We start from the raw sequence: 27831 nt of genomic DNA, 5'->3' as shown, positions 1-27831 counted from the left end.
CACCTTTCTTCTCACTTCACCCTCTGCCTAATGTCTCTAATTATCTGCTAATACCACCATCCATCCTATTAAAAGGATGGATTTTCTTTGAGTTTTCTCTTTGTCTCCCATATTCACTTCCAGTTACAAGCAAGTGGTCCTTCTTGTCTGCCCCCTGTAGTCCACACCTTGGTAAGCTTTCATCTTGATTACTGCTATCTTCTTCTCTCTGGCCTTACATTATCTCATATTGGGGCTCATACACACTTTCGCTGCCTAGAAAGCATGGGTCTGAGTGGTTTCTCCCTTGCTGCGATCCTTTCCCATGGGAAAACCCGCTCTTTAGCTCTAAATCAGAACAAACCCAATTGCTGTTTGCTCCGATTGAACGTAAAAGAGTGGTTTTCCCAGAGGAAAAACAGCAGGACAAGAGGGAGAAGCCCTTGGTGTCCTCAGCTCTACCCCATATCAGCTGCCTAAAATCATACAACTTTCATCGCTCTTACCAACTGGGAAACACACACACACACTGTTGCTAAGCACAAGCGGTGTTATCAGGGAGAAGATACACAGGGAACTTTTTCGTGCGTGCAAATACACAGAAATTTCAGTGTGGATAAAGGGGTGTGTGTGTGTGTGTGTGTGTGAGAGAGAGAGAGAGAGAGAGAGAGAGAAACTTTGGCCATCCTAGATGCAACACGTTAGCAAAACAGGAGCAGTATCCAATAAGGAAATTATTCACAGTACGAGGTACTGCATTGAAATGCATAACAAGATTTAAAGAGCCAATAACATAAGCTTGAAAGGATAAAATGAGAGGGTATTTTGCAAAATGACAAGCCTAGCATTCTTTTGGCAGATGATTCAATCTGCCTAAATCTAAGGGGAGCCCTAGGCATTTGGAGTGTTTCTCTTGAATAAATCACATTTCTCTTTGCTTTCCAGTGGAAATTACCTTGTGCACAATGAGCTCGTGAGTGCCATCTGGCAGTGTCCTTCCATTTTCCTGCATCAGAGGGACGAAAGAAAAACCAAACAACTTCTTCTCCCCCTTTTCTTTTGCTGAAACACATATATAAATTAAAAATCCACCATATTCCAGGCTGGAAATGAGAATGCATAGATTCAGCGAAAGCAGAGTTGCATATATAACTTGGCACTCATCCACAACCAGAAGTCGGAAATGAAATTAATAATAATAATAATAATTTATTTGCACCCCGCTCATCTGACTGGGTTTCCCCAGCCACTCTGGGTGGCTTCCAATATATAAAAACATAATAAAACATTTAACATTATAAAGCTTCTCTATACAAGGAAGACACCTTCAGGTGTCTTCTAAAGGTCATCTCCTTGACATCTGATAGGAGGGCACTCCACAGGGTGGGTGCCACTACAGAGAAGGCCCTCTGCCATAGTGAGGAATCCATAACCTACAAAACTACTTATAGGACACAATCCAGCAAACAGTCACAACTCACACAGAAAGCAATGTGACAGGACACTTTTGGACATGTTTCAATTAAAACTGAGATCAACAAAGGCTACCAGGAGCATGGGAGTGTGAAGGAGGAGATTTACAATGGCCTCATCTCCATGTTGTGATAAGCCACTTTGTCTCAGTCTTACATGTGCCTTGCCCCTGCTGCGTAGCTCCCCCAGGCAGCTTTTCTCCCAGCATGCATGGTGCCTGGGCAGCTCAAACAATCCACAGTATGGCTTGCCATGTTGTCCACACCGAAACTATGTGAGTGTTAAGCCAGAAATAAACCAAGAACTTGATTTCTGGCTTAGTGCTGATGGTTAGTTTCTTTAAAACAAACCATGATCCAGGTTGGGATGGTGTGATACCATACAATGGCTTGTTTGAGTTGTACAGGCACAGGGTGTGGGTGGGTGGGTGGTTGTAAGATGGAGAGGGACCCACGCAGCAGGGAGAGCTACATTCACAATTAAGCCATGGCTGAAGACGAACTATAGCTTTTCATGATGTGTGAACTAGACCAACATGATGGCATAAATCTATGCAGGAAATAGTTCATGGCCATGTTAGGAATCATTCCCAAAAACGCTGTTGGCAGCTACTTCCTTGTAGCATCGGGTCTAAAGTAATTAATAACATGCCATTCAAATTCATCTTTCTTTACTGAGCACAATCCTTGACTCATCCAAATTACGGAATTATACCAACTATTTTGAAAATACTTACCCTGATTCTGGATATATTTAAAATGCATTCAAATTCAAAACAACTTACTTTCAAGTAAACGTGCTTAAAAGTGCCAGCTTGCTAGGAACAAAAAGCAATACTCCGTACTTACATCACTATTTGTGATGTTTTTTAAATAAAAGTTGATGAAAGACATCTATATAGACCTAGCCAAACTAGAGACTAATCTAAAGTCAGATCTTGAGGTCACTCAAAGAGTTGAATGATCCTAGCTAATACCTGCAGAGATCTTTGACAACAGTCAAGAATGCAAGAGATAAGGAGAAACAAGCTGTATTCTCAGACCACTTTGTTCATCACACATACTAATGTACGATATCTGAAGAAGAGAAGGCAAAGACTTCTAAAACTGTAAATTGTAGCTCTCCTTCAATATCACCTTACATTGCTTTGAAGAAAAGAAAAAAGGCAAAATGTTCTAGAAAAAAATCACCTACTTACTCCTATTTCTGTGCTCTTGTTTTACCTCAAGGAATAAACATGTCACTTCCCTAATAATTCTATTATTTGAGCCCACAACCCTTGCAAATCTCTAGAACAGTGGTTCCCAAACTTTTCCCCACACAGACCACTTGAAAATTGCTGGAAGTCGTGGTGGACCACATAATGATATTTCTGCTTGTAATGTGCTGTGCTAGGTGCTGTATGATTTTTAATTGTATTTTTATAGACATGCCATGGACCACCTGAATAAAGCTTGTGGACCAATGGTGGTCTGCAGACCACAGCTGGGGAACCCCTGCTTTAGAACAAAGCTGGGGGAGCCTGTGGGGAATATGGGAGTTAAACAACATCTGGAGGAACACACCCCTGTTCTAGAACCTTCCAATTATTTCCCCTAGCAGTCTGTGCAGGCAGGAAGCTTTTATCTTATAGCATTTCAGGTTTTTTTCTGAACTGTGTTTGAGAGAATTGTCATTTGCATTTGACCCTCGTAGGGGTGAAAAGTGTTTAGGTAAAACAAATACTATCAGAAAGGCAAGTAATAATGACACCGATATTGAGGAAAACCTTTACAGCTGCAAATACCTGCAGCCTGGTAAAGAGTTTCATAAACTCTATAGTTATGGAAGAAAACCCATCCCTTTCTGCAGGATAGTGTTAAGGCAAAGCTGTTAATGCCAGTGGATAGCTGGTTTTCGAATGCGATTCCCTCTCCCAGTAAGCTGCAAAGAGTAGAAAATCTGTCTTAAGTCAGTGTGCACGAAAAGCATTTGAAAAGCTCCAAGACTGCCTAGTGCAACTCCAAAGCGCTACAACTTATGAATAGGTCTTACTGGAACAGTGTCGGAATTCAAAGCGAAGATGAGCTCCCCTGAATTTATCCACAGGAATAGGAAGTTTCAGCAGCTCAGCCCACCTGGGACTGTTGTTGTGGTAAAGCACAAAGGAGTGAAATTCAGTGGCTGGTGGCTCTCCAGAGCCAAAAGAGATAAAATCCTGATGAAGAGAGAAAGAAAGCAGGTTAAAGGCATTACTTTAGAGCCAAAATTAACAAGGACTCTGGAAAAAAAAAGACGTCAAAAGCATCTACGAAACATTGCCAACCCTTCATTGACCTTCTCAAGCAAGTTGACCTTCTCAAGCAAAGGCTCAATAAGGTTCCCTAATTTATTTATTTTTTGGCTTGCCTGGGACTGCAAAAGAAGCAAGGTTATGAAGGTCCAGCAGGCCATGGTATAATTCATGGGCTGTGTTTAGCTTGGTCACACAAGCTGTGCAGGCCTAACTAGAAGTTGCAATTTATGTGCTTGATTGCTGTGATTATGACCCCATGAATACCTAGTGTACATATTTCTCTCTATTGGATAGCTGGACTGTACATTGTTATAAAATCTAGGGGTTGTCATTGACTGAGAAGGTTACCACTTAGAATAAAATAAACAATAGGAAAGGTTAAGGAGAAAGCTTGCAGAAGAAAAATACCTTTAAGATTTGACCACCACAGTCCACAATGTACATTGTCACTTCTACATTCCTAGCCACACTTTTTCCTCCCTTCTCAAACTCTCCTCTTTCTATTGTGATATATAAGTCATTCCTCATTTCACCTGCAGGAGAGGGGGGGGGAGAAACAGTTGAAGATTAACCCAAGCAGAAACAACACAGCCTTGATCTTCACTTTAAATAGCAAAATAAAATAATAATAAATTGGGTAATAAGCCCAGGAGGAAGGAGTGCTAGATAAAATTTACTCTGTAATCACACTGTGTGTGTGTGTGTGTGTGTGTGTGTGTGTGTGTGTGAGAGAGAGAGAGAGAGAGAGAGAGAGAGAGAGAGAGAGAGAGAGAGAGAATAGTAATAATGAGATGGGATCCGTTCTGAAAGAATCGTATAATCAGACCATGATCCCCTCTCAGGAACATGCCCACTGGACAGGGTGAGGCTCATCCTAAACCCCTTGTACTGCTGAGACACAACATTAAGCTGGCAAAACCATGCTGGTGTAACAACACTCTTGCAGCAATAGGACTCCATTGGTGCAGGGAGAAAACTACGAATACCAATATAAGTGAGGGAGGCCTTTGGCTCATTCAGGGTCCCTCTGAACTACACACATCCGTCTGTATGCACACAGAGCTCTTTTCGACATCAGCTGAACATACAGATGGCATCTCTCCTGGAAGTGAGGGGGTGGGAGGTGCACTCCCAATTGTTCCTTGCCAAGAGGGGTTTGCTGATGGTGTCCATCAGGGAGCCCCGGGAAGCTGTCCATTTGCAGATGCGCTTTGAAATCAAACCGTTCCTGCAAAGCAATATTGTTCCTTTGCAGGGAGCTTTGCTGGTCCGCAAAGGTGAAACATTCATTTGCAAATGCCCTTTGCAAATGGACAACTTCAAAGGTTCCCACTGCCAATGCCTACTAGCTGATAGCACTACCCATCTGCCCTAAATGGCTTGTGGATGGTGAGCCAGTTCTTGACCTGGTCCTTGGGGTGAAAAAAGCCCCCACCCCCACCATCTTAAAAAGAAAAGAAAAGGAGGAAAGATGGGTGAGGGGAGCTGAAGGTATTAGTTAAGCCAACTATTTCTGCATGCAGCAGTTTGTATGATGGAGTGTGGAAGGAACGAGAATGCAAGCAGCTGATGTGCTTTCCAGTAACTTTTCTTTAACCAGGTTACAATCCTATTAAACACATAAAAATATATTACGGCAGGCACTGCGAACAAAATAAATTCTACTATGCAGCGAACTGTGTTTCAATAATTACTCTATAACAGAACAAAGGGCAAGAGCAGTATGTATCTTAGAAGCTGGTTGCTAATTTTGTATGTATTATTTTAAGGGGGAGAATCATCATTCCACAGCCGGAAGCATTTTAATTAATGCTGCAGATAATATTAAAGTGACTGGGAATACTATGCTTAAAGACACAAAACAATCAAGACTCATTCAAGCTGGAAATAACCTCATAATCCATTCCCCGTGTAAATCTGTTATAGTCATACTAGATCTTAAACAAAGCATGCATGCATTTGCCCAGAGATGCATATACCAATACAAAGCCCAAATCTCAATTCAAGAAAAGCCATTTGGCAATTAGCAAGTGTAGATATATAATGGAGGAGTTCCCAATAGAATACCTAATAAGAGCAGACACAGACGACTTGAAAAAGGCTTGAAAAAGCTGAAAGAGAGAGGCATCTGAAATACAGGCTACATTCCCCACAGCTCATAACAGTTTTATGGATGGTTATAGTTCAAGCCCTATTTACTTAACTGTATTGCTTTAAACTTATTTTTCAATAGCTAACACAATCAGAAAAACTTTGCGACAAAGGACTCTGGTCTGGTAAGGGGGGGGGAGTTTCCAATTGAATTTTATAGACTTTGCAATCAGCAAGAAGTTCCTGACTGCAAGAATGGAAGAACATTACTATTATGGGAATAATATTGGGTTGCGTCAAGCGAAGAGATGACTCTCTTGGGGCTTCTGCACAGCTTGATTGCTTGCATAATGACCTCGAAGGCTGGTGGGTACTTGTTACTGAAATTTGTGGCAAACCTGCCTGGCAGGGAAGCGGCTGAGACAGGGTACAGTGGTACCTCTACTTACGAATTTAATGTGTTCTGAACGCACATTTGTAAGTCGAAAAAATTTGTAAGTCGAATCCCATAGGAATGCATTGGGAGAAAAAAATCGTAAGTAGAAGCAACCCTATCTAAAAATTCGTAAGTAGAAAAAATCCTATCTAAACCGCATCCAAGATGGCGGACGGAGCTCCATTCGTAAGTAGGAACATTCGTAAGTAGAGTCATTCGTAAGTAGAGGTACCACTGTACTGCCTGTTGTATGTGTCGCAGAAGAGAAAATACGGCAGTTTTCAGTGTAAGCAACTAAGGAGAAAGAAAGCTGAATTTTATTGCTGGGTAGCAGGAAGGTGCCTTGCAGGGCGAGGTTACAGGTGCCTGCTGTTACTTTTTGAAACACATAATGCTTTACAGATTAGATCTGTGGCTGCCCCCTATGCTGAATGTTTGTATGTTTGTCATCAGACAGGTAAAGTGGTACCTTGGTTGTCGAACTTATTCCGTTGCATTTAACTCTTGGAACCATTCAAAAACCAAGGTGTGGCTTCCGATTGGCTGCAGGAGCTTCCTGCACTCAATCGGAAGCCACATCGGATGTTCGGCTTCCAGGTTTGCAGCGTTCAGGAGCCAATTTGTTCGGGAGCCAAGGCTCTTATCCCATATAAGCCTGCCAGGTTTTTGCAGTTCTGCTCCAGGGACCTTCCCTTCTGGAGTAGCATTTCTGTTAGCTTTTCTTGCTGTGAAGTTGTGGAATGTTCTCTTCCTCAAGAGGTTAATTTATGCTCCTTTTGAGACATATAAAACCTTTTGGGGAGAAAACCTGAATTGTTCTATATTTTCATTAAACCCCCCCCAAAAAAAACAGGTTAAACTGTTTCAGAAACATTATTTTGTTCAAAAGCGGTATATAAATACTGGAATAGTGTAACAACAATAAAAATTAATGTGAGACAGTACTCCCCGAACCCCATTTGTACAGGTACACTCATTAAGTCACAGGGAACAAACAGAAGACAAATGCACAGCAAATATCTGAAAGAGCAGGAAATTAAATTCTTAACACAGTTAAAAATCTAAGGCACAGCTCTTGCATTCCGTAATTTCATAATGGTAAACCCTTTAAAACAAATACTGTAACTGCATTCCAGTTGTACAAATCCAACACCTTCTTTTTGTCTTCTTGATTTAGAGTAGAGTCAGTGAGTACAGAGAGGACAGAAACAGATTCAAATAACACAACCTAATTCCTCAAGGAGACTTTTATCTGATGAAAATACTTCCCTGTAGATGGTGCTCACACCCAGCATCTGAGCTCTGTAGTGTTGATTAATTACAAAGGCCCCTAAGCAGAAAATAATATTTACTGCTGTTGAGGGAGAAGAGGATTTTCTGGGGGCTTCCCCCCACTATAACAATGGGGTCTAGGATGGGTCTAAATAGAGCTGGAAAATGATTGGGAAATACTGACATCTGAAGCTTTAAGGTTTAATTGCTTGATATCTGAGACACTTTCAAGTGTCATACAGAATCAGATGATTTGTGATTTCAACATAATACAGTAGAATGATTTCAACACAATATTCTCAGCCTATGGCTGAGTCTTTCACACTTCTTCCTCTTCCCAACAAACAATATATATGCACATGATATATAGGAATAATAGTCCTGTTTAAGAATGTAAGAGCTCTTTTGGATCAGATCAAAGTTCTACTTAGTCCAGTACTTGTTTCCCACAGTGAACAACCAAATGCCGATGGGAAGCACACAAGCAAGACATCAAAGCAACATTTGAAGATGACTATCATATCTCCTCTCAGTCTCCTCTTTTCCAGGCTAAACATACCCAACCATTCCTCATCAGGCTTGGTTTCCAGATTCTTGATCATATCTTTCACCCTCCACTACACATTCCAGCTTCTCAATATCCTTCTTAAATTGTGGTGCCAAGAATTGGACACAGTACTCCAGGTGTGGTCTGACCAAGACAGAATAGAGCAGTACTATGACTTCTCTTGATCAGGACACAATACTTCTGTTGATGCAGGCTAGAATAGGGTCAGAGTTTTTTTTGCTGCTGCATCACACTGTACTCATAGATCCTTTTCACATGTACTACCAGGCCACATGTAAGCCAGGTTAAGCAGCTACAAATTCATCTGACAGCTACTTTGTCAGGCTCACATTTTACCAGCTTCTCTGGCAAGAATATCATGGGGGACTTTGTTAAAAGCCTCACTGAAATCAAGATACACTATGTCCACAGCATTCCCCTGATCCACCAAGTTTGTAACTTCATTTAAAAAATGAGATTTGTCTGGCATGACTTATTTTTGAGAAACTCATGCTGGGTCTTAGTAATCACAACATCCTTTTCTAAGTGCTCAGATATGGACCATTTAATTATTTGTTCTAGGACCTTTCTTGGTATCAACATCAAGCTGACCAGTCGGTAGTTATCTGGGTTTTCCTTTCTCCACTTCTCAAAGATTATAGACAAAGGTTCTGAAATTACATTGGCAAACTTCTTTAGTACTATTGGGTGCAGCTCACCAGGCCCTGGAGATTTGAATTCATTTAAAGTAGCTTGTGACCCCCCCCCAACCACTGTGTCCCTTGGGTTGCCCATCCCATCTGATTAAAGCTGTGTGTTATTCATGGAACAAAGTCTATCCTACACTGAAGGATAACCTTATGCTTTTCATTTTCCATAGTGTCTGGCTACAATTAGCAAAACAAAAATTCATTATTATTAAGGTACGATTTTTGTTGTTGTTTAGTTGTTTAGTTGTGTCCGACTCTTTGTGACCCCATGGACCAGAGCACGCCAGGCACTCCTGTCTTCCACTGCCTCTCGCAGTTTGGTCAGACTCGTGTTGGTGGCTTCGAGAACACTGTCCAACCATATCGTCCTCTGTCATCCCCTTCTCCTTGTGCCCTCCATCTTTCCCAACATCAGGGTCTTTTCCAGGGAGTCTTCTCTGCACATAAGGTGGCCAAAGTATTGGAGCCTGAGCTTCAGGATCTGTCCTTCCAGTGAGCACTCAGGGCTGATTTCCTTAAGAATGAATAGGTTTGATCTTCTTGCAGTCCATGGGACTCTTAAGAGTCTCCTCCAGCACCATAATTCAAAAGCATCAATTCTTCAGCGATCAGCCTTCTTTATGGTCCAGCTCTCATTTCCATACATCACTACTGTGAAAACCATAGCTTTAACTATACGGACTTTTCAAATAAATATATATATATCCTTTACAGCATGTGCCGTATCTTCACAAAAGTGGTTCAGTAGGCTCACAAAAGAATGGAGCCAATTACTAAGCTGATGTCAAAATCTATATTTTTAAGCAAAGTCCATCACAGCTACAGTAGCGCAGTTTTTACATAGCTGCTGAAGTCTACCAGCAGCTGGCCACACACTGCTCGGCTGTAATGTGCATTTTCATAGTGGCACAGAATATCACTGTGCCTCACAATGGGAAGTCAAAAGAAGAAAAATTATTTATAGCAGCCAGAGGAAAATGTGACAACGCACAGCGGAGAGCCGCTATATCATGCACTGCTAGCAAAGGATGGAATAGAGCTAATAGGGATGCCTGGTGCTCGGTAAAAGCTGTTACTCATTAGCATCAGTTACACCAGCTTCCAGGGTGCTTGATGACATTTCCTCAAATTACCAAACTACAACAACACAAAAAAAGGTAAAGAAAGCTGGAGTGCTAGTGGATACTGCTGAACTTCAAGCAGTTATTTATGATGGACTTTGGGGAGAAGATTCTTCAAATAATCTGCATGGTATTCTGGATAGAATCAGGACGTGGCAGAAGATTAGCCTTTCACCCCCACAATCAACATAAAGCTGAACAGGAAATAAAAGGGAGGAAGGACCTATGTAGTATCCAAAATGGGTTCTTCCTGGCTTCTGTACACCAGGCAAAAATGCAGACCAAGCAAAAATGAGAATTATCTGTTTAAAAGCTCTGAGATTAGCTTTCAACAATTAATTGTGCAATAGTCCCAAACATCTAACAACAGGAACTTGTGGTTCTCTGCCAATACTTGCTGCATCTGGAACTGGATGATTTATAGCTACCCTCCATTTGATTCTCAGAGCTAAAGCTCCCAGAAATTCTTGCTACACACTCCTGTCTAAGCAAGCCAGCTGCTGCCTAAGCACCTAAATCAAACTGCTTTGATGCCCGAACCTCTCCACTTCCTATCATCCTAACTTTACTCCTGCTTTCCTCATTCCATTGTCAATCATGTCTACCTGGACATGCTCAAGTCTAAACTGTTCTTCCCCAATGTCTGTTTTCTTGCCCTAAAACACACAGAGAGACACACAAACCTTTTTGCCATGGTATAATTTACCAGTCATTCAGAAATTCCATCACAGAGACAGTTAATCATGTCTTTAGTCACAGCACTTTTGCAAAGGCTTGGACCAGAAGTACAAAGATTTACTGTACTTGGAATTAGATCCTACTGCTTTCGGTGTGATTTATTTCCATGTGAGCATGCTTAATCATGGAAGATGCAAAATCTAAGCATTACAAAAAATCACCAAGGAAAAAGAAGTAACTTTCCATTATCATCATTTGTAACCTCATGGAGTAGCTGCTGCAATGCCCTTTAGCTATAGCGGCCCTTGGAGGTAATTCAGAAGAACCAGCTGGTATAAAATGCTATCGCCCACCTCTTTGCAGAAGTCGGGTTGATAGGAACATATATAGTCTGCTGTACAATTTGCTGCACTAGCTATCTATCTGCTTTCTGATCCAGCTGACAAGTGTCTTTTCAACCACCTCGAACCTTAATTCCCACTTTAGGATAGGGTTTTTCTTATCTTGATTCTTTAACCCACCTGGCATGATAATATTGGAAAAGCCCAGCTTTCTTGTTATCGATACTCCATGGGTAAACATAGATGTGTAGTCCCTCCTGATTTGTTCAATGTCTCCGTGTAGCAGCTGCAGAGAGACAGCTAGACCTATAAAAGGAAAAGGAAACAGTCAAGAATCAGTCACTCTTCACTTTTCCAGAGGAGCACCAGGGGCCATCTGTCAAAAGAATCTAGACAAGCAGCACGTAAATTCATAGGGCCAATAACAGGTACTCTATAGACTGAGGGTGACCAATTCTTGGGGACCATAAAGTGTTCTAGAGATTGGAAATCTGTTTTCCCATGCAAACTGACTTCAGAGATCATCAGGTTCCATAAAAAAAATTGGCACCATTCAGAAATAAGGGCTTCACAGTTAAAGATTATAAGCTAGGGTTACCAGACGTCCCCGGTTCCCGGGGACAGTCCCTGGATTTGCAAATCTGTCCCCGGACAAATTCCATCCCCGGAATGTCCCCAGATTTGCAAATCTGTCCCCGGGAAACGTGGCAGTGGCAGCCTCAGCAGCCCGGAGCCAGCTTGGTAGCACAGTTGGCTCTGGCTGGCTTCAGGAGCTGCTTGCTGCCATGGCGCCTGCCATTTTTCCTTGCCAGAAGTCCCCATATGATGTGTTGTGCGCAACACACATCATATGGGGACTTTTGGGAGGCAAACTCGCGGGCACCAACTCTGCTGACTACCACTGCCGCTGCTGAAAGGGAACTGGGGACGTCCGGCGGTACAGATCTCTTGCCCCCTTCCCCCTTTGTTTTAACTGATCGGGGGAGGCTAGGGCGTTATGGGCGGGTGGCCGTTACCCGTTTTTTTAAAAACTCTGCGCATTTATGTTTCACAGGGTGCGAAAGAAGGGCTTTGCACCATTATACAATATGCATGTGTGCTTGGGCCCAGGATCTTTTGCCTCACCATCCCCACTACTTTTTTTTAATATAATTTTTATTGATTTTACAGATTACAAAAAGAAACATATATAAAAGAAACACTTTCATAGATAAATTTTCCACCTTCTTTCCACCCCCCCTCCCATGGGTCCTCCCCTGCCACAGGAGTATCCCATGCAGGCAGGCAGTTGAAGATGTTCCATTTTGTAGATGAGTTTATGTCCCCCCCTCCCCCACCCCCCCAGAGTCCCCCCCTGCCACCAGAGAGCTCCAGGAGCAGAAAGCAGAGAGACAACCACCCAGCAATCCAAAAAGAAAAAAGCTACACTAAAAGAAAAAAGAGGGAAAAAAAGAGATTTAAAAAAAAAGAATAATAAAAAAGACAAAAGACAAAAGACAATAATAAAAACAATCTTTTTCAAATTTACATTGATAAACCATATTTTGTGGGCTTCCCCTACCTCCCCCCTTTCCCAGTTTTCTTCCCTTTACTATCCTCTTTATCAGTTTCCATATCTATAAACAACTTACTTTTCCTCTTCATAAAAATTTTAAACTTAGCTAATACCATTTTCACTAAATCTCTTAATCCTTATAATTCATTATCCAATTTTTCTTCCCTTGCCTAATTTTTCCCCCCTCAATAGACTTCTTAAAATTTTAAATCCCTAAACTTCTTTTATTTTAACTTTTCCCATAATTAACTCTTACACTCTAAAAAATCCCAATATAACCTTTCTTCCCCAGATTCCGACTACCTCCCCCCAACCCAGCAAATTCCGTAATCAACAATCCTAATTTGCTCTTGATAATCCGTCCTAATAATTACACTCCCATTTTTCCTTCATCCCACCCCCTTTTTCCAATGTTTTATCCTCCAGATATCCATAGGGCCCCCCTGAATTTCTCCCCTTCTTAAGTTATTCATGTCCTTCTCCTTGTGGGAAATCTGTAATTCCATTGGTTCCTGTCGTTCCCTCCTCAAAGGAGGGGTACTCCTCTTCTCTTTTTGTAAGGCAATATCAACTTTTTCCTTGTGGTGTGCTTCATTTTGTGTTGTATTGTCCCAGTCCTCATCGTTGTTCTCTTCATGCTCCACGTCAGAGTCCGCCTCATTGACCAGATCATCCAAATTGCTATCGCTATCATTGTCGCTATCTTCCTCCTCCATTTCCATTTCAATATCCTCATCATCTGAAAAATCATATTCAGCAATCACCATCTGAAATTGCTGCTTTAGTTCCTGCTGTTGGATCTCATCTCGGCATAGTCCTATTTTTAGTTCCCACATGGCTGTCAAAACAATCCGCTGGAACTCAGGCGAGTAGCTTTTTGTTGACATAGTTCCGTCTTGTCAAGGTCACTGCTTATCGTGTGGGGTGGAAAATGGTCACTGCTTATTTTCCCAGTCTCAGCAAAGTAGTTACATTTTCCAATTCCAGATTCACAAAGATCCAAACCAACATTTCACAATTCAAACATTTCAAAGCATATACTCTTAGCTTCTTGAGAGTCTGAATGAAGTAAAACTCATTTATAAATCCTCGTCAGCTCGCTGGGTTGTCTGGGCTGCCGGCTCCCGGGGAAACAAAAGGTTTTCCTCTTTCTTTTTCATCATTCTGCAGAGAATCGTCCTTCTCCCCTTTTACCCTGCATCCAGGGGAGAACCTTTTATGTCTTTTGAGGAAACCTTTTAAACATTCAGTTCGTGGCTTCGGGTATTTATTTTACTGTTCCTTAACTACCGGTGGGAGGGGGTGGCTTCCGTTTTATTTCCCTCTCTCCCAAATCCAAATTAGTCCAGATTAATATTCAAAATCCAATTTGAGAACTACTTACAGTCTTAATTTCTAATTCTTTCTTTTGGAAGAATCCAGCGCTCTCCGCCTCCGGCTCGGAGCTTCTCCCCGCTAGAGCGACGATGGTGCTCAAAATGGCCCCCGCGACTTCGACCCTTCTCACTCCGGCGCTCTTACTAGGGCAGCCGGACGGTTGGGGAGTCCGGTTTTGGGCTCTGCCGAGCAGTTTTGCCCCCAGGACGCCCGACCCGGGGTTCTATGGGATGCAGCGTTGCTCTCGCTGCCCTCCCTCCTCTAGCAAAGACGGGCTGTCTCGGAGCGAGACAAAGACCCTGCCGATCGGCGCTGGCGCTGGACCGGAAGCCCCACCATCCCCACTACTGACTCCCTGTTGCTAGCTTCCAAAAAAAAGTGTCCCCAGATTCATTTAAAAAACCTGGTAACCATATTATAGGCGAAGTTGGCATGCTGCACGCAAAATCCAAAGAGACATTGGCTTGCTTCATTTGTAGCAACAAAAGCATGGCTCAGCTGTTGGGTTCATCCACTCCCTCCCACTTGCATGTTCCAGATGCCTCTCTCCCTTCCTGTAGTCTGCAGTAGTGTCTGTACAGGAGAAACTAGTTTGCACAAGCAGTACTGTAGTTCACCTCCAAATACCAGAATACGAAACCTAAATGCAGTAGTGGCCTGGTGATTGTTGTGGCTGAGGGCATTGTGTGGCCTGAGGAAAGTCCCAGTCATCAGACAGACTCCTGGAGAACTGCATTTGGCCTCCAGGTCTGAGGCTCCCCATGCCTATTATACAGTCTCAATTTTTCCAAAACATATTCAGCATGGCTACACCTTTTTCTGTCTATTGGTCCAGAAACATTATCCCCATACCTTCTATTGTGATTTTCATGGGTATTTTGCCCATGATAAAAGGGACCACAGATGACATGCTCTAACATTAGAGATGTGATCACTCGATTCTCAACTCATTCCAGATGTGTGTGTGTAAATGCACATGTGAACACAACTATATAAGGGGGACTTTTTAATCACTGGCCATATTATTTTTTACTGTTTAACAAATAACTTTGCTTAAGACGTTTATTAAATTGGGTGATTTATTTTTATTGCCTTCTAAGAGACAAGGACACATTTGCTACAGACTACAATTACTTCAAAGAAGAAGTCTGCTAAAAATAATAAGATATTCTGCACTGCCTGGTGCCGTGTAATCTTGTTATTCTTCCTAAACACTTTAAAGTTCAAGACCTTAAATCTAATTAGCATTTAAAGATTTCTCCAACCTCTTCTTTCATCTGCCTCAGACTTCCTTTGGAGAATTGTATTTCACCCAGGAAGCAGGAAAATATCAACCACAAAAGCAGCTTTTAACCCAGGACTTGAAGCTGTCAAGCATCTTAGACTAAGGCCCTTTTCACTTGCTCAAATACCACTTTCAATTTACATTGCATAGGTGCATGTGGATTGCAGTCCTCACCCTCACCTGCAAACACACAGTACTCTCAGTACATACATGCAGCTGAGTATAAGAGGGATCTTTCCCAGTATTCAATGACTGCAAGTAGGAAGAGAGTCTGAGTCCTGCCACAACTAACCATGCTTCTATCACATGATGTTCCAAACCCAGGGCATCAGTATTGTATCTCCAAAAAAGTAGGCAACTGAAGAAGAATATTCAGTAGGAGATCTCAAAACACAGGCTAGATTGGTATGTTTTTAAATGCTTAATGTTTTGTTATGTTTTTATATGTGTTGGAAGCCGCCCAGAGTGACAACCCAGTCAGATAGGTGGGGTATATTATTATTATTATTATTATTATTATTATTATTATTTATTTAGGGTGTCCCTCGTGGGTGGCGCTGTGGTCTAAACCACAGAGCCTAGGGCTTGCCGTTCAGAAGGTCGGCGGTTCGAATCCCCGAGACGGGGTGAGCTCCCGTTGTTTGGTCCCAGATCCTACCCACCTAGCAGTTCGAAAGCACATCAAAGTACAAGTAGATAAATAGGTACCACTCCGGCGGGAAGGTAAACAGCGTTTCTGTGCACTGCTCTGGTTTCACCAGAAGCAGCTTGGTCATGCTGGCCACATGACCCGGAAACTGTCTGCGGACAAACGCCGGCTCCCTCGGCCAGTAAAGTGAGATGAGCATGCAACCCCAGATTCATCCGCGACTGGACCTAACGGTCAGAGGTATCTTTACCTTTAGGGTGTCCCTATTTTCTTTGGAGAAATGTTGGAGCGTATGTGGAAATAGGCACCTACTTGTTCAGGTGTTGAGGTCCCAAGTCATTTACAACTTTAAAAGGTTAAGTACCAGCATCTCAATTTGGGTCCTGATAAAAAGCATTGCAACCCTCTTTCCAGTTGGCGAAAAAGCTTTCCTGAATACTGATGCAACCTGCTATTCCTTGGAGTGCAAAGAGTCAGAAGTGACCCATGTTTGCGAGCCTACTAAACGAAAGTGTGGGCCAGCTCATTTGAACATAAAGTGTTAATAAGCCTGAGCAAATGCCAAGACCACTGGGACCAGACAGGCACTGTATTATAGTACCTTTTAAATATACTGAAGCCACAGGAGACCAGTACTCACTTTCATGCAAGGTTTGCTCCATTGTTGAGAAGCCATTTTATATATACTGTATATATTGTACCAAGGACACGGTATAGCACAGAAATCTGAAAAGGTGTCAAGTTTAACTAGGGTTACAACTGCCTTCCAGGCTTTCTACAAGCAAATTTTACGTGAAGTCTTTATGCTTCATAATAGAACTACTTTTTTTGAAGTTGCACAATTCAGGTACCACTGAAACAGGATGAATGATAGCCTGAGATGCTAACAATAGTTTATTGGTACAAGGCAGCTACTGAATGTCCTATTACAACATAATTTTTTAATAAAACTGTAGCTGTCAATTACCTTAAGCCATTGCTGCAAGGGCGTTCAAAGTGAGCTTAGTCAATAGAACATTATCTTCTTGTTTAGATTACTATAACAATATAACGAAACACCTTTCCAATCTAGCAGAATTTAATAGCATTAAAATGTAAACAAAGTATAAGCTGGCGTAGGAAGATAATCATGGCTTGAGCATCCAGCTGAACACATAGCAGCTCGAACATTTGGCTGTGTTAGATTATTATAGCCAGTGCAAGTAATGAGAGGGGAAATACAATACATTGCATAGCAGTCAGTGAAAATAATGAGGGTGGAAGTGTGGAAATTTTCTGACCGATAAATGAGCTGTGCGGATCAAGAAGAACCGGCGCAATTTGTGTGCAGCAAGACTCGTGCTCATCGTTACAATATTCAGAATGGGTGTGAAGACATTGCATGGATATCAGACACCTATGTGCCTACAAATGTATTACCACTTTACAGGGGCAGTCAACGTGGTGCCCTCTAGACATCGCTGGACTACAATGTCCATTATTCATGAACTTCAATCATGTTGGTCAGGGTTGGTGGGAGTTGGAGCACACCAACAGATGAAGATAACCATGTTGTCCACTCCAGCACCACTAAATGGGGCTCCTTTGGGCAAAGCAGAGCTATGCAATGTCAGGTTGCAGGGAGGGGGCAGATTTTACCTCCATCTTCTTCTTCTTCTTCTTCTTCTTCTTCTTCTTCTTCTTCTTCTTCTTCTCCTTCTCCTTCTCCTTCTCCTTCTCCTTCTCCTTCTCCTTCTCCTTCTCCTTCTCCTTCTTATTACCGGGTATTTCATAATATAATGCCATCATGGTGCTTTACAGAGTAACAAGTCAAGTCCTTGCCTTGAGGAGCTTACAATGTACAATTGGGGGGGGGATGCCTTAGCTTTGCTATATTCTACAGAAAATCATGGCATTAAGTTCATAATGGGCCAAAGAGCAAGGAACCAAAGATAAATTCACATCTTCATGCATAATTAGAAGAGTGACACACTCATAAGATGCAGGAAAAGTCAAGGAATGGAAGGTGTGGAAGGGAGAAAAAGATAACATGACATCTTGCTACTTTTACCTTCAGGCATGAGTGATAGGTGTTTATGTATTTAGGAAGGAGGGAAGGGTTAAAACTGGGAACCCTTCTAGGCAATATTGTCAGTAGGCTACATGTCAGCAGTGGGCAGGACCAGAGGCGAAAGTGGGAGGAGCAATGAAAGTAAATTTTACCTATCTATAAGCTAGTTTACACCCCCACACCCCTCTGTCTTCAATCCAGAAAAGCAAGAATTGCACAAGCACACACTCCAGCCCAGCAAAAGCACCTGGGGCAAAAAGCAGGACCAGTAAGAGGCATGGTCTGGGGAGAGTTCTGAAGGCTGAGTTGAAAGGCCTGTGGAGGGCCACATCTGGTTCCCTGGTCATGAGGTTCCCCACCCCTGCTCAAGGATCAGGGGCTAAACTTGCTTGTTAGAAGCACATGATCTGAGGAAGGGCCTGGCAACCACCACCATCCAGCAGCAGCTGTGTCCCAAACTGCAGTCTAATTACCGTACTAGGTACTAGAGACTTCAATGGGTGTCTTAGGAAATGGAGCAAGTTCCGTCGCCATAGGTTTGCCCTTTCTTCTGCAAGGTCCAGCCGTCGTTTCTGTTCCTTAGCCACACTGGAGTTGGGAGCTGGCTTTTATATTATGGATGGCAGATTGTCCCCTCTCTTGTAACTGTGCTCCAAAATTTGAGGCTTCGGCTAAATGTGCATAAGATGGGCAAGGAACCAGATGAGCCTGCCAGAATGGCCCCATAAAACGTTTCCAACACAACAGAGAAGTTTGTCTTTCAGTTATCCTAAATCCCCCCAAGCAGTGCTTGTCAAACGTGAGAGGTCAAAACCAACTCATGGAAACCATGCTGTGTCCTATCACCATCTGCTATGACTAACTACTTACTCCTCATCATGAGTCAGTGCTCACCTCAATAATTATATTGGCTTAGAAGTCATGATTGTATTTAAAATCATCTTTTCGCGCATGGCTTCCTGAGATTTGAGTCATGAAGATATATACACTGTAAGCAAAACTTTCTGGTCAGAAGAGAACGGAGCTGAAAACTCACAACAAGCTCAAACTTGTTCCCGTAATGCTAAGCTACAGTCTATCATTGTGTCTGAATGCTGTCAAAATAAACCGGGAGGCAAAGCGTCGCTCATCTTGGAGATCAGAGTGTGCTCTCCCTCTCATGCTGTGAGAAGCAAAATGTATTATTTCCAGTATCTTGATTTCTAGTCAATACTCGTGCGCCTTAGCTGACCATTAATTTCAAAACATGAACATTGCATGGGAATTCCAATTTCAGGTAACCATGGCTTGTCCTTATGTGCAAATCCAGACAAACAGTTTCTGATCCTGGCTTGATATACCACTGTTTACATAATGGCAACTGAACTTAGTTGAAAACAGAAATGAAAACTTCTTATCTCTTCCTCGTGGTTGCATCAAAAAAGGACAAGGAAGGGAGAGTGCATGAGTAACACTAAATCATAGTTAAGTGTTATGTTGAAATCAAGCCACTGACTGAAGGTGCAAATGGCCAATGAAATTATGCCTATTGTTTCATTTGCTTTGCTATCTCCTACCCCTTAAGAAATAGTGTTATTCATAGAATCACCATTTTTGTTGGGGTTAAGGGCCCCATGTTTCTAAATCTTTAAAAGAATAATCTAAAAAAAAAATCATCCAGGAACCAGATATATGTGCATAGCTTTTATTTTATTTTATTTTAATCAAAAATCTCAAAATACTTCTCCTCTACTGTCAAGTAATAATTAAAGCTAATTGAGCAATAATTACCAAGCAAAAAAATCTCCAAAGTTCATTTGCCCTGGCTTTCCTTTTATTGAGAACAAAGTGAAATGCTTCCATGCTGTGTGTATTTAAGTTGAATCACAAAGATCTCAGCATCATTCCTGCCTTGAATTTCTTTCTAACAGCAGCCTTCAGTGACAATTGATGTTTAAACACATCAAAATCTAATGTACATAATCTCCTTCCCTCAGAAGTGTAATGAAGGATTAAAATGGCAGATTAATATCCTGTCACAAGAGTGCAAAAGCAATTATACAAAAGCACTCTAACGTATGGGTGCCAGGGAGAGTGGGTATAAAACACAACTCTTCAAGTGCTGTTGGTATATTTCTGAACTAAACAGAGGCATATTCGAGAGCAAGCTGAATCAGAGACCTAACAAGTCAGCGTTTCCTAACTTGGTGCCCGCTACATGTTTTGGACTGCAGATGCCCTCAGGCCCAGCCAACTGGCAAATCGTCTTTGAGAATAGTATGCTGGACTAGATGGGCCTTTGCCCAGATCCAGTGGGGCTCTTCTTATCAATGGGAACTACAGTCCAAAACACTTGGAAGAGAGCCAAATTCAAGAAGGTTGCAGTAAATAAGTTCCTTTCCTCCTTGATGTGAGCAGGAAGAAGCGCATTATCAATATGGTGACAAATGTATTCTATAGAAAGAGGCAGGGATTTTTGTCAGCCATAACTCCTCTTAGGTGGGTTCTGGCACCATTGCTGGTGGGCACCATTGCCATGTTAAGACCTCAAGAGAGGTGTTCATGGTGAATTTCAGCACCTCTTTTTCCCCTAGAAAAACAGCACTGGAAAGAGGCCAGAACAGAACATTTTCTAGATGATATGGTGCAGCTTCGCCTTGCACCAAAAGTTCTATAATGCAATTTCCACATCATTTACTATAAAGAGCTGACAATCAACCAGCAGACCTCAGCTGCAGATTGTGAGCTCACGTTGTAGCCACATTTTTACTATTTGAGTGAGGGTATGTATATAATAGGGACGTGAGTGGCACTGTGGTTTAAACCACTGAGCCTCTTGGGACAGGGTCAGCTCCCGTTGCTCGGTCCCAGCTCCTGCCAACCTAGCAGTTCTAAAGCATGCCAAAAAGTGTAAGTAGGTACTGCTCCGGCAGGAAGGTAAACGGCGTTTCTGTGCGCTGCTCTGGTTTTGGTGTTCCATTGCGCCAGAAGCAGTTTGGTCATGCTGGCCACATGACCTGGAAAAACTGTCTGCAGAGCAGACAAACGGCGGCTCCCTCGGCCTGTAAAGCGAGATGAGCGTCACAACCCCAGAGTCGTTCATGACTGGACTTATCTGTCAGGGGTCCTTTACTTTTACCTTTATGTATTTAATACCATACAGGTTCAGAGAAAGTCTGTTCAATAAAATGAAAGGTCTCAATGCACATACACACAGAGAATTGAGAAACGGTGTCTGTAAGATTTAGATATTGTCACCCTACAAGAACAAACACCAGTATGGAAATGGACTAATATGTTACCTACAGGACAATCTTATACACATCTGCTTGGAATTAAGACGTGCTGTGTTGGGGTTTACACTGCCAGTAAATGTATTTAGGACTCTGACATTAATGCTGTCTCTGAGGCATCATTTGGAGGCAATTCATGCTGAAAATATGCAGCTTCTGGAGCTAGGTGGAAGATTGCCTGGGAGCCCTGGAAAGTTGTGGTCCCTCATGGAAGAAAGGCAGAATAAACAGTGCAGGATCACAATACCTCAAGGACCATGAACCAACCAGGACCCTGCAATCATCATCTGAGGTCCTTCTTCGTTGCCTCCCCTGGAAGGTGCAGGGCCGGCTGTAGGGGTAGGCTGGGTGGCACGGGGCGCCAGGGCGCTGGGTCGGCAGGGGGGCGCTACACGGCGAAACTGCGCGGAAACCGCGCTGTGCCCGCCCACCAGCCGTGGGAAGAAACGGGGCGGGGCGGGGACGTCAGAGCGATCCGCGGACCACAGCGCCAGGGCGCCCGACCCGCTTAAGACGGCCCTGGAAAGGTGGCAATACAGGAATGGGCCTTTTCTGCAGTGGCTCCATTTCTGGAATGCTCTCCCCAGGGAAGTTCGCCTGGCGCCTTCATTACCTATCTTAAGGCGCCAGGCAAAAACATTTCTCTTCAACCAGGCGTCTGGCAAATTAACATTCTAAGACCTTTTAAATGTCTCTGTGGTTTATTGGTTTGTTTTGCTTTTGCTTTTGTTTTATTATGTATTCTGCATTTTCATTTTGTATTTTTATGTTGTAATATTTGAATAAAGGGTGGTATACAAATTTAATTAATTAATAATAACAAACACTATCATAATGGAATAATTAAATGAAAACTGGTTCAGAAATTCCACTGGGCTGTATCATGTGCTCATTGAAGTTTGCAGGAGGGATATAAGTTGTAAATTAGTTGTCCGTGGATCTCTGGTGCAGCATTTTTCAAAATGATTTTTTTAAAACAACAACAACAACAACAGACCTTCACACGCTTCAAATTTCTAGCAAAAAGCCCCAAATTGATCACTTGGGTGTGGAATTAAAGCTTGTAATTCATTAACATTACAGCTACTACATAAACCAGGATAAGACAACATTCTGGCTTAAATTAAGCCTCCTTTATCTCATGGGAGAATACACACACATGCATGGTTTCTTAGTGTAATAACTGCATCTCTAAATGTATCTGTAAAAGTATGTAAACCTCATTCACTGAACTTGGCTTACTCATGTGCAGGTCAGCAGCATGAAAAAATGCACATATCTTGGCCAAACATATGCAACAACAGCCTCTATAACTTTTGGATTATTAAGACTAATAAGTACTCTTTTAGGCCAGGGCAATATAACGCACTAAAGTTTAAATGCAGTGCACACACCATGACCCTACTACTTTTTAATTAAGACTGCAGCATGCTGACTTTCCCATTACATTAACTCTTTCAAATCTCCCATGTCGCCAGGGTTCCGCTGCATCATGAATTTAAAATGGCAAATTCACCTTACATTAAAATGTGCTCTGCAGCAAATCACCGTCATCACAAAGCCCATCAGAATGTCATGTGCAGAGATAAGACCGCTAATGCTCTGGGGCAATGCTGAAAACACACATCCAAAATTGCATAAGATTGATGGTGCTAGTTGAGTCTCTTTTCTTAAACTGTTTCTTTGTGATTAGTTGCATTTAAATTAGCACGACTACTTATATACCTTATATACTCGCTGGCAGAAATTGTATGGAGGGCTATGAAAAGCTCTGTCTTCAGTTTTTAAAATCAAAAGCAAATTTTCAGACCTCATGGTTGCAAAACCAAAATTGTTTGCTAATGTATGGGCAGCGTCTGCTGAAAGATGGTGACCAGCCTAAGATGGCAAGGCCATCCATATTTATTTATTTATTTGGGGGGGGGGTCAATAAAACATCATGGGACTCAGGAATGGACCAAAAGGCTATCCAGAAAGCTTAGAAGTTAAGCAGGAATTGATACCAGATTTTGTGCTGTGTGGAAAGCTAAAATACTACCTGCTACACCATACTGACTCTTCAAATTTTGCAGAAGAAAATCAGCTAGATGACTTACCAGCATTAGATCCTGTAAGGTTGTAACGAGCGTTGAGCTTCTTGATGATGTTCTCATGGATCTGGAACCAGTCACTCTCTGTGTTACACCTGTAAAAGGAGTAGTGTTTTAAAATTCCAATAGGAGACATGTTTTCCCTAGTTAACGAATTCAGAGGGTCTATCTCCCAAGACAGGGTTGTATCTCTCATCCAACGCTACCAACTGTGAAATGAAACAACTTCGATGCGTATCTGTTATGGGCTCTGAAGAGCATTGAGGGCAGGGAGGCAGGGGATCAGGGGAGTGACCCAGGAGAGGGGACCAGCAATGTATGGGGTGTGGCACAGCCCACAAGTCTAGAGCTAAGGTAGGGGAAGGAGGGTCAGCCAGGGCTGTCTGAGAAGGAGGAAGGCACTCAGGATATGGCGGAAGGAAAGGCTGTTCTGGCAACAGGCAGATCAGTAATCTACCCACCTTCCCCTGCCCCGCTGTCTCCCAGAACCAGGAGGGGCTTAAGGCAGGGAGAGTAGTAGCAAGCTCCATGCAGGAGAAGTCTCAGGTTGCGAGTGTGCAACAAATCAAGGGAAGGTATAGAAGCCAGCAGGGGGCATAGCTGCCAAGTTTCCCCTTTTCTCGCGAGGAAGCCTATTCAGCATAAGGGAAAATCCCTGTAAAAAAGGGATAACTTGGCAGCTATGGCAGGGGGCAGGGTCTCACTGTTGCTGCAACTGACCCACAGAGTGCTGTCAGGGACAGCTGTCTAGTGGCTGGAAGTGGGGGGGGGGGGGCTGGAGTCAGATGCAGGTCAATTGTCAGTGAAGTTATTGGGTTTTTTTTTTATTCATACAACTTAGCAACCCTTCCTAGCAGGTCTTGCCCCTATAGAGCAGTTGCCAGGACTGACGGTCCCTGACTTCCACCCTTTCTAAGGCTTCTCCTTAAAAAAAGGATGCTTCCCAAGCCATCTCAAAATACATCTGTGCAGCTCTGGTTTGCTCTTCTCATTACTCTGCACATTCTTGGAGACCAGGAGGCGAGGGAGAGTCCTTGGAGTCTGCAGCAGCCTCCTCTGCTTCAGCCTCAGAGCCTGAACTGCTGCCTGTCACAGGCTCTCCCTGCTCACCAAACCCTGTTGCCCCATCAGAATCCAGCTCCCCCTCCTCCCAATCTCTCCTCAGTGTCCCACCACAATACCCTGGCTCTGAGCCTTCTTCCTCTGGGGTTTCCCTTGGGGGTTTCCCGGCTGGTGCCTCCCACCACTCCTCTTCGTCCAGCCAGTCCCTGACATCGGGGATCTGGGAGTTGCTGTAAGTGCTTCTTTTTGGTCAGTAAAGTCTTAACTATCAGATATGTGCCTTCCTTAGCTGGGGTACATCTAGACAGTATCTGGAGCTTTCTAAGAATTGCTCGAAATGAGTGCTATATACACAGAACTCTAAGTAACGCATCTAGGGATAGCTCCAGGTTTGACACCATCACCCCAGCCAAGTACCATCTGATGGGTTCTTTCCAACATTAGTAGCTCCCCAACATCAGTCAGTGCACACCCCAATAGGCTTACCAACAGTAGCATGAAACAGCATGACCTGTGGTGACTGGGTGCCCATCGTTTTAATGAGCAACAGTGCCCACCACTGGACCACTATGGATAATTATATACCACATTCTAATGCACAGATAATGGCACCTTAGGAATACCTGCTGAGCAGTTAGAGATCATGAGCTCTAAACTGTGAGCCTCTTACTCAAGTCATCTAGGGGGTAAACCACCCAAGCTGGCTTTCCCCCAAGATGACTTACAGATAGTTGAGACTGGCCACTGTGTATAGATTGTTTGGAACTAAAGGGCAAAGAAAATTATACCACAACACAATTTATTTGAAGTGGGCTCACTCAAAATGGGAAGCCACTAAAGAGGGAGCCATGAGTACCAATTTTCAATAGCAGTAGCAGAAACAAAATGCTCAAATCCCATAATTCAGCAATTATTTTAAGATGCATTTGTTATTTAAAGGAAGCCAGGATCCTTTTTTTATGTGTTGTCCTGCTATAAAGAAAAGAACACATTTTAAAAACATACACATAAACAGTCCCATTCTCAAAGGAGAACAAAATTGGCAAGTCAACCTCCCTACTGCTGAGGAATCCAGCAGAGAACACTTTCAGCTGAACTGTCAGAAAATTAAAGTAAAATAAAAGCTATTCTGCCATTGCTCCATCACACTAAATTGCTCTCAAAACCATTGCTTCCAGCAGCTATAATATGGGGGGAAAGAGTCCAGTGAAAGATTGACCTTGAGACACTGAGGCGATTCATAATCCAAGTACTAACCCTGAAAGTAGCAGAAGTCCCCAGTGAGTACAGCTGATAACATCACAGTCTGTGCCCTCATATTATTTCCCAAAATATTATTTCACACTTTCAAGTCCAAAGTCAGAGGAGAGTGAAATATACTTTTCACTGCTTCCAAGAAACTAAATAATACCACAGGGTCAAAACTACAACTTACACTTTATTTACTAAACAGCTCCAATGGGATTGGAGTGATCATTCTGTGATATTATAGAAGTGGACAAAGCTGTATTGTAACTTTCGAAAAATGCATATGCATGTTATGGACATAAAGACATGGAGGCATATTGGAAGGGCCCATTGGTACATCTTGCTCAGTGCTGTTTGCTGCATTGGCCATGGGCTTTCCAGAGTTTCCAAGGGACGTTTCTGGCTGTTGCTGGACAAGCAAAGATTAAATCTTGGATCCTCTTCATGCAGCCTGTGTGCCCTGCTGCTGAGCTACCGGTACTATCTCTGTTAAAATGTCTGGCTTCTTGCAGCCACCAGCCTTGACAGACTGTGTGTAAATTAGTCACCACTGCATCAAAATATAATGTTGCTTTATGGTTGAAACTGCTAGTCCAAAATTGCTGGAAAATAATCTGTTGGTCAGTGAAGAAGAAGCAAGATAAGAGCAGATACTGAGCAGCTTAGAAAGTTGTGTGAAATGTGAAGCTGTAGCAAGTGGCATGCAAACATCAGGTAGGTGTTTCTGTGGAGCCTTGTTCCATGGTTAAATGCTAGCAACAACCTGCCCAGAGAATGGCTAATCAAGGACTGGAGTGTAGTAGAGGTCAACAACCCGCATAGTATGGTTCTGGTCTGCTTTCTTACTCTGGATGTGCGTCTTGTTAGACCTGATCAAATTCTCATGGCAACTAAGTATCCTGTTAGTTTGCTTGAAAATATATTATAATATAGTAGCAACTAAAGTAGTCAACTACCAATACAGGTGGGCAAAATATTGGGAGAGCCCTTCAAGTGATGTGTAGGAACATACGCTCAGTCAAGGATATTCTTTTTTTGATGTTTCGACTTATAAACGGTTAGCAGAAGCAGTATGAAGAATAGTGTTTGGGGCTGGAAAAGTACTCTCATTTTATTTGTAAAACCCACAAGGGATAGTGGGGTTACAATAAGGCTATAGGGAAGAGTAGAGAGGTTTAGTGTTACCTCAGAAATCCCTATTAGTTCTTTTTATAATTTGAGAGGTTTGAAAACAAAAGGCGTAAGGTGGGGACTTATTATGTCGCAGATGGCTCTTCCAATTCTACAATTCTATGAATCAAAAAGTGCTGCTGCTGCAAAAAAGATTGTTGTGTCATCTTTTAAATCCACACCTTTACTCAGAGAGCAACTTTTCATAGGCAACATCCTCCTTTGCATGATGTTATTGTTCTTTAAATTTTCACAGAAGTCTTTATTGTATTAGCTGCAATAGACTGTGTGCTAGATTTCTTGATCAGGTCAGAGAATGGAGTTGAGGCTGAAAATAGCCATTAATAACTGACTGATATTAAGACTCAGATAATGTATCATACCTAGGGTTATATGATAACTGTGCGCAATAGGCTATAATGGCTTGATCTGAATGTACAATGAAACGTGGATCTGCACATATAACTTGAAGTCAAACCCTTTTTGGAGAGAAAACATCAGATTAAATTTCTATTACAAAATTTGACCTCACAATTTCTTCCCATGGACTATTTTAATGTACTTCATATTTACATTTCCTTACATGTATACTTTCAGAATAAGATCATCTTTTGTGTCTCCTGCCAACAGATCCGCTATGCTGAGGACTGCACAGCCAAAAGGTCGTCGGTACTGTACATTGCAAGCATTTTTCTTTTCACCAGCTCCCATTCGGCCTGTCAAACAAAACATAAAACAAGACGCATGAGCCACAAAATAGCATCTTTCCAGGCGTGCACATGAGAAGGAGGATATACCTGCCAACATCAGCAGTTAATTTATTTATTTTTTAACAACTTTATTTAACTTTATAAAACATACATATTCAACCAAAAATAGACATTAAAAATTTCAAATCATAAAGAACATTTTACACAAACAAACAAAAAAAGTTTCGAATATCATGAGCTTAAAAGGGCAGAAAGAAAAGAAAAAGGGAGAAAAGGGAGAAAGCAACACTATGGAAAATAAAATAAAAAAACACTTCCTGTTATTTACGATACGCTTTCCTTTGTATATACTCTTTTCCTTGCCATATCTCTTAGTCTATTTAATTACCATAATTCCCACTACCTCATAATATTTAATATTAATGTTATTTAATTTAATA

General features: G+C 42.3%; 1 protein-coding gene across 2 annotated transcripts in view; it reads right to left on the bottom strand.

Moving 5' to 3' along the window:
- The window catches only part of DOCK4 (dedicator of cytokinesis 4), a 245960-nt gene that overhangs the window by 87664 nt on the left and 130465 nt on the right, over positions 1-27831 (bottom strand). For both annotated transcript variants that reach the window (XM_035128338.3, XM_035128339.3), the window contains exons 11-16: positions 27265-27397; positions 23208-23296; positions 11104-11229; positions 4136-4260; positions 3487-3649; positions 935-1041 (exon numbers count right to left, since the gene is read on the bottom strand). In XM_035128338.3, the coding sequence (XP_034984229.2) occupies positions 935-1041; positions 3487-3649; positions 4136-4260; positions 11104-11229; positions 23208-23296; positions 27265-27397 (743 nt within the window). The remainder of the gene's footprint in view (positions 1-934; positions 1042-3486; positions 3650-4135; positions 4261-11103; positions 11230-23207; positions 23297-27264; positions 27398-27831) is intronic.

This window comes from Zootoca vivipara, chromosome 9, assembly GCF_965207765.1.
Source record: "Zootoca vivipara chromosome 9, rZooViv2.hap1.1, whole genome shotgun sequence".
NCBI lineage: Eukaryota > Metazoa > Chordata > Lepidosauria > Squamata > Lacertidae > Zootoca > Zootoca vivipara.
This window is presented reverse-complemented; position numbering and strand designations above follow the sequence as displayed.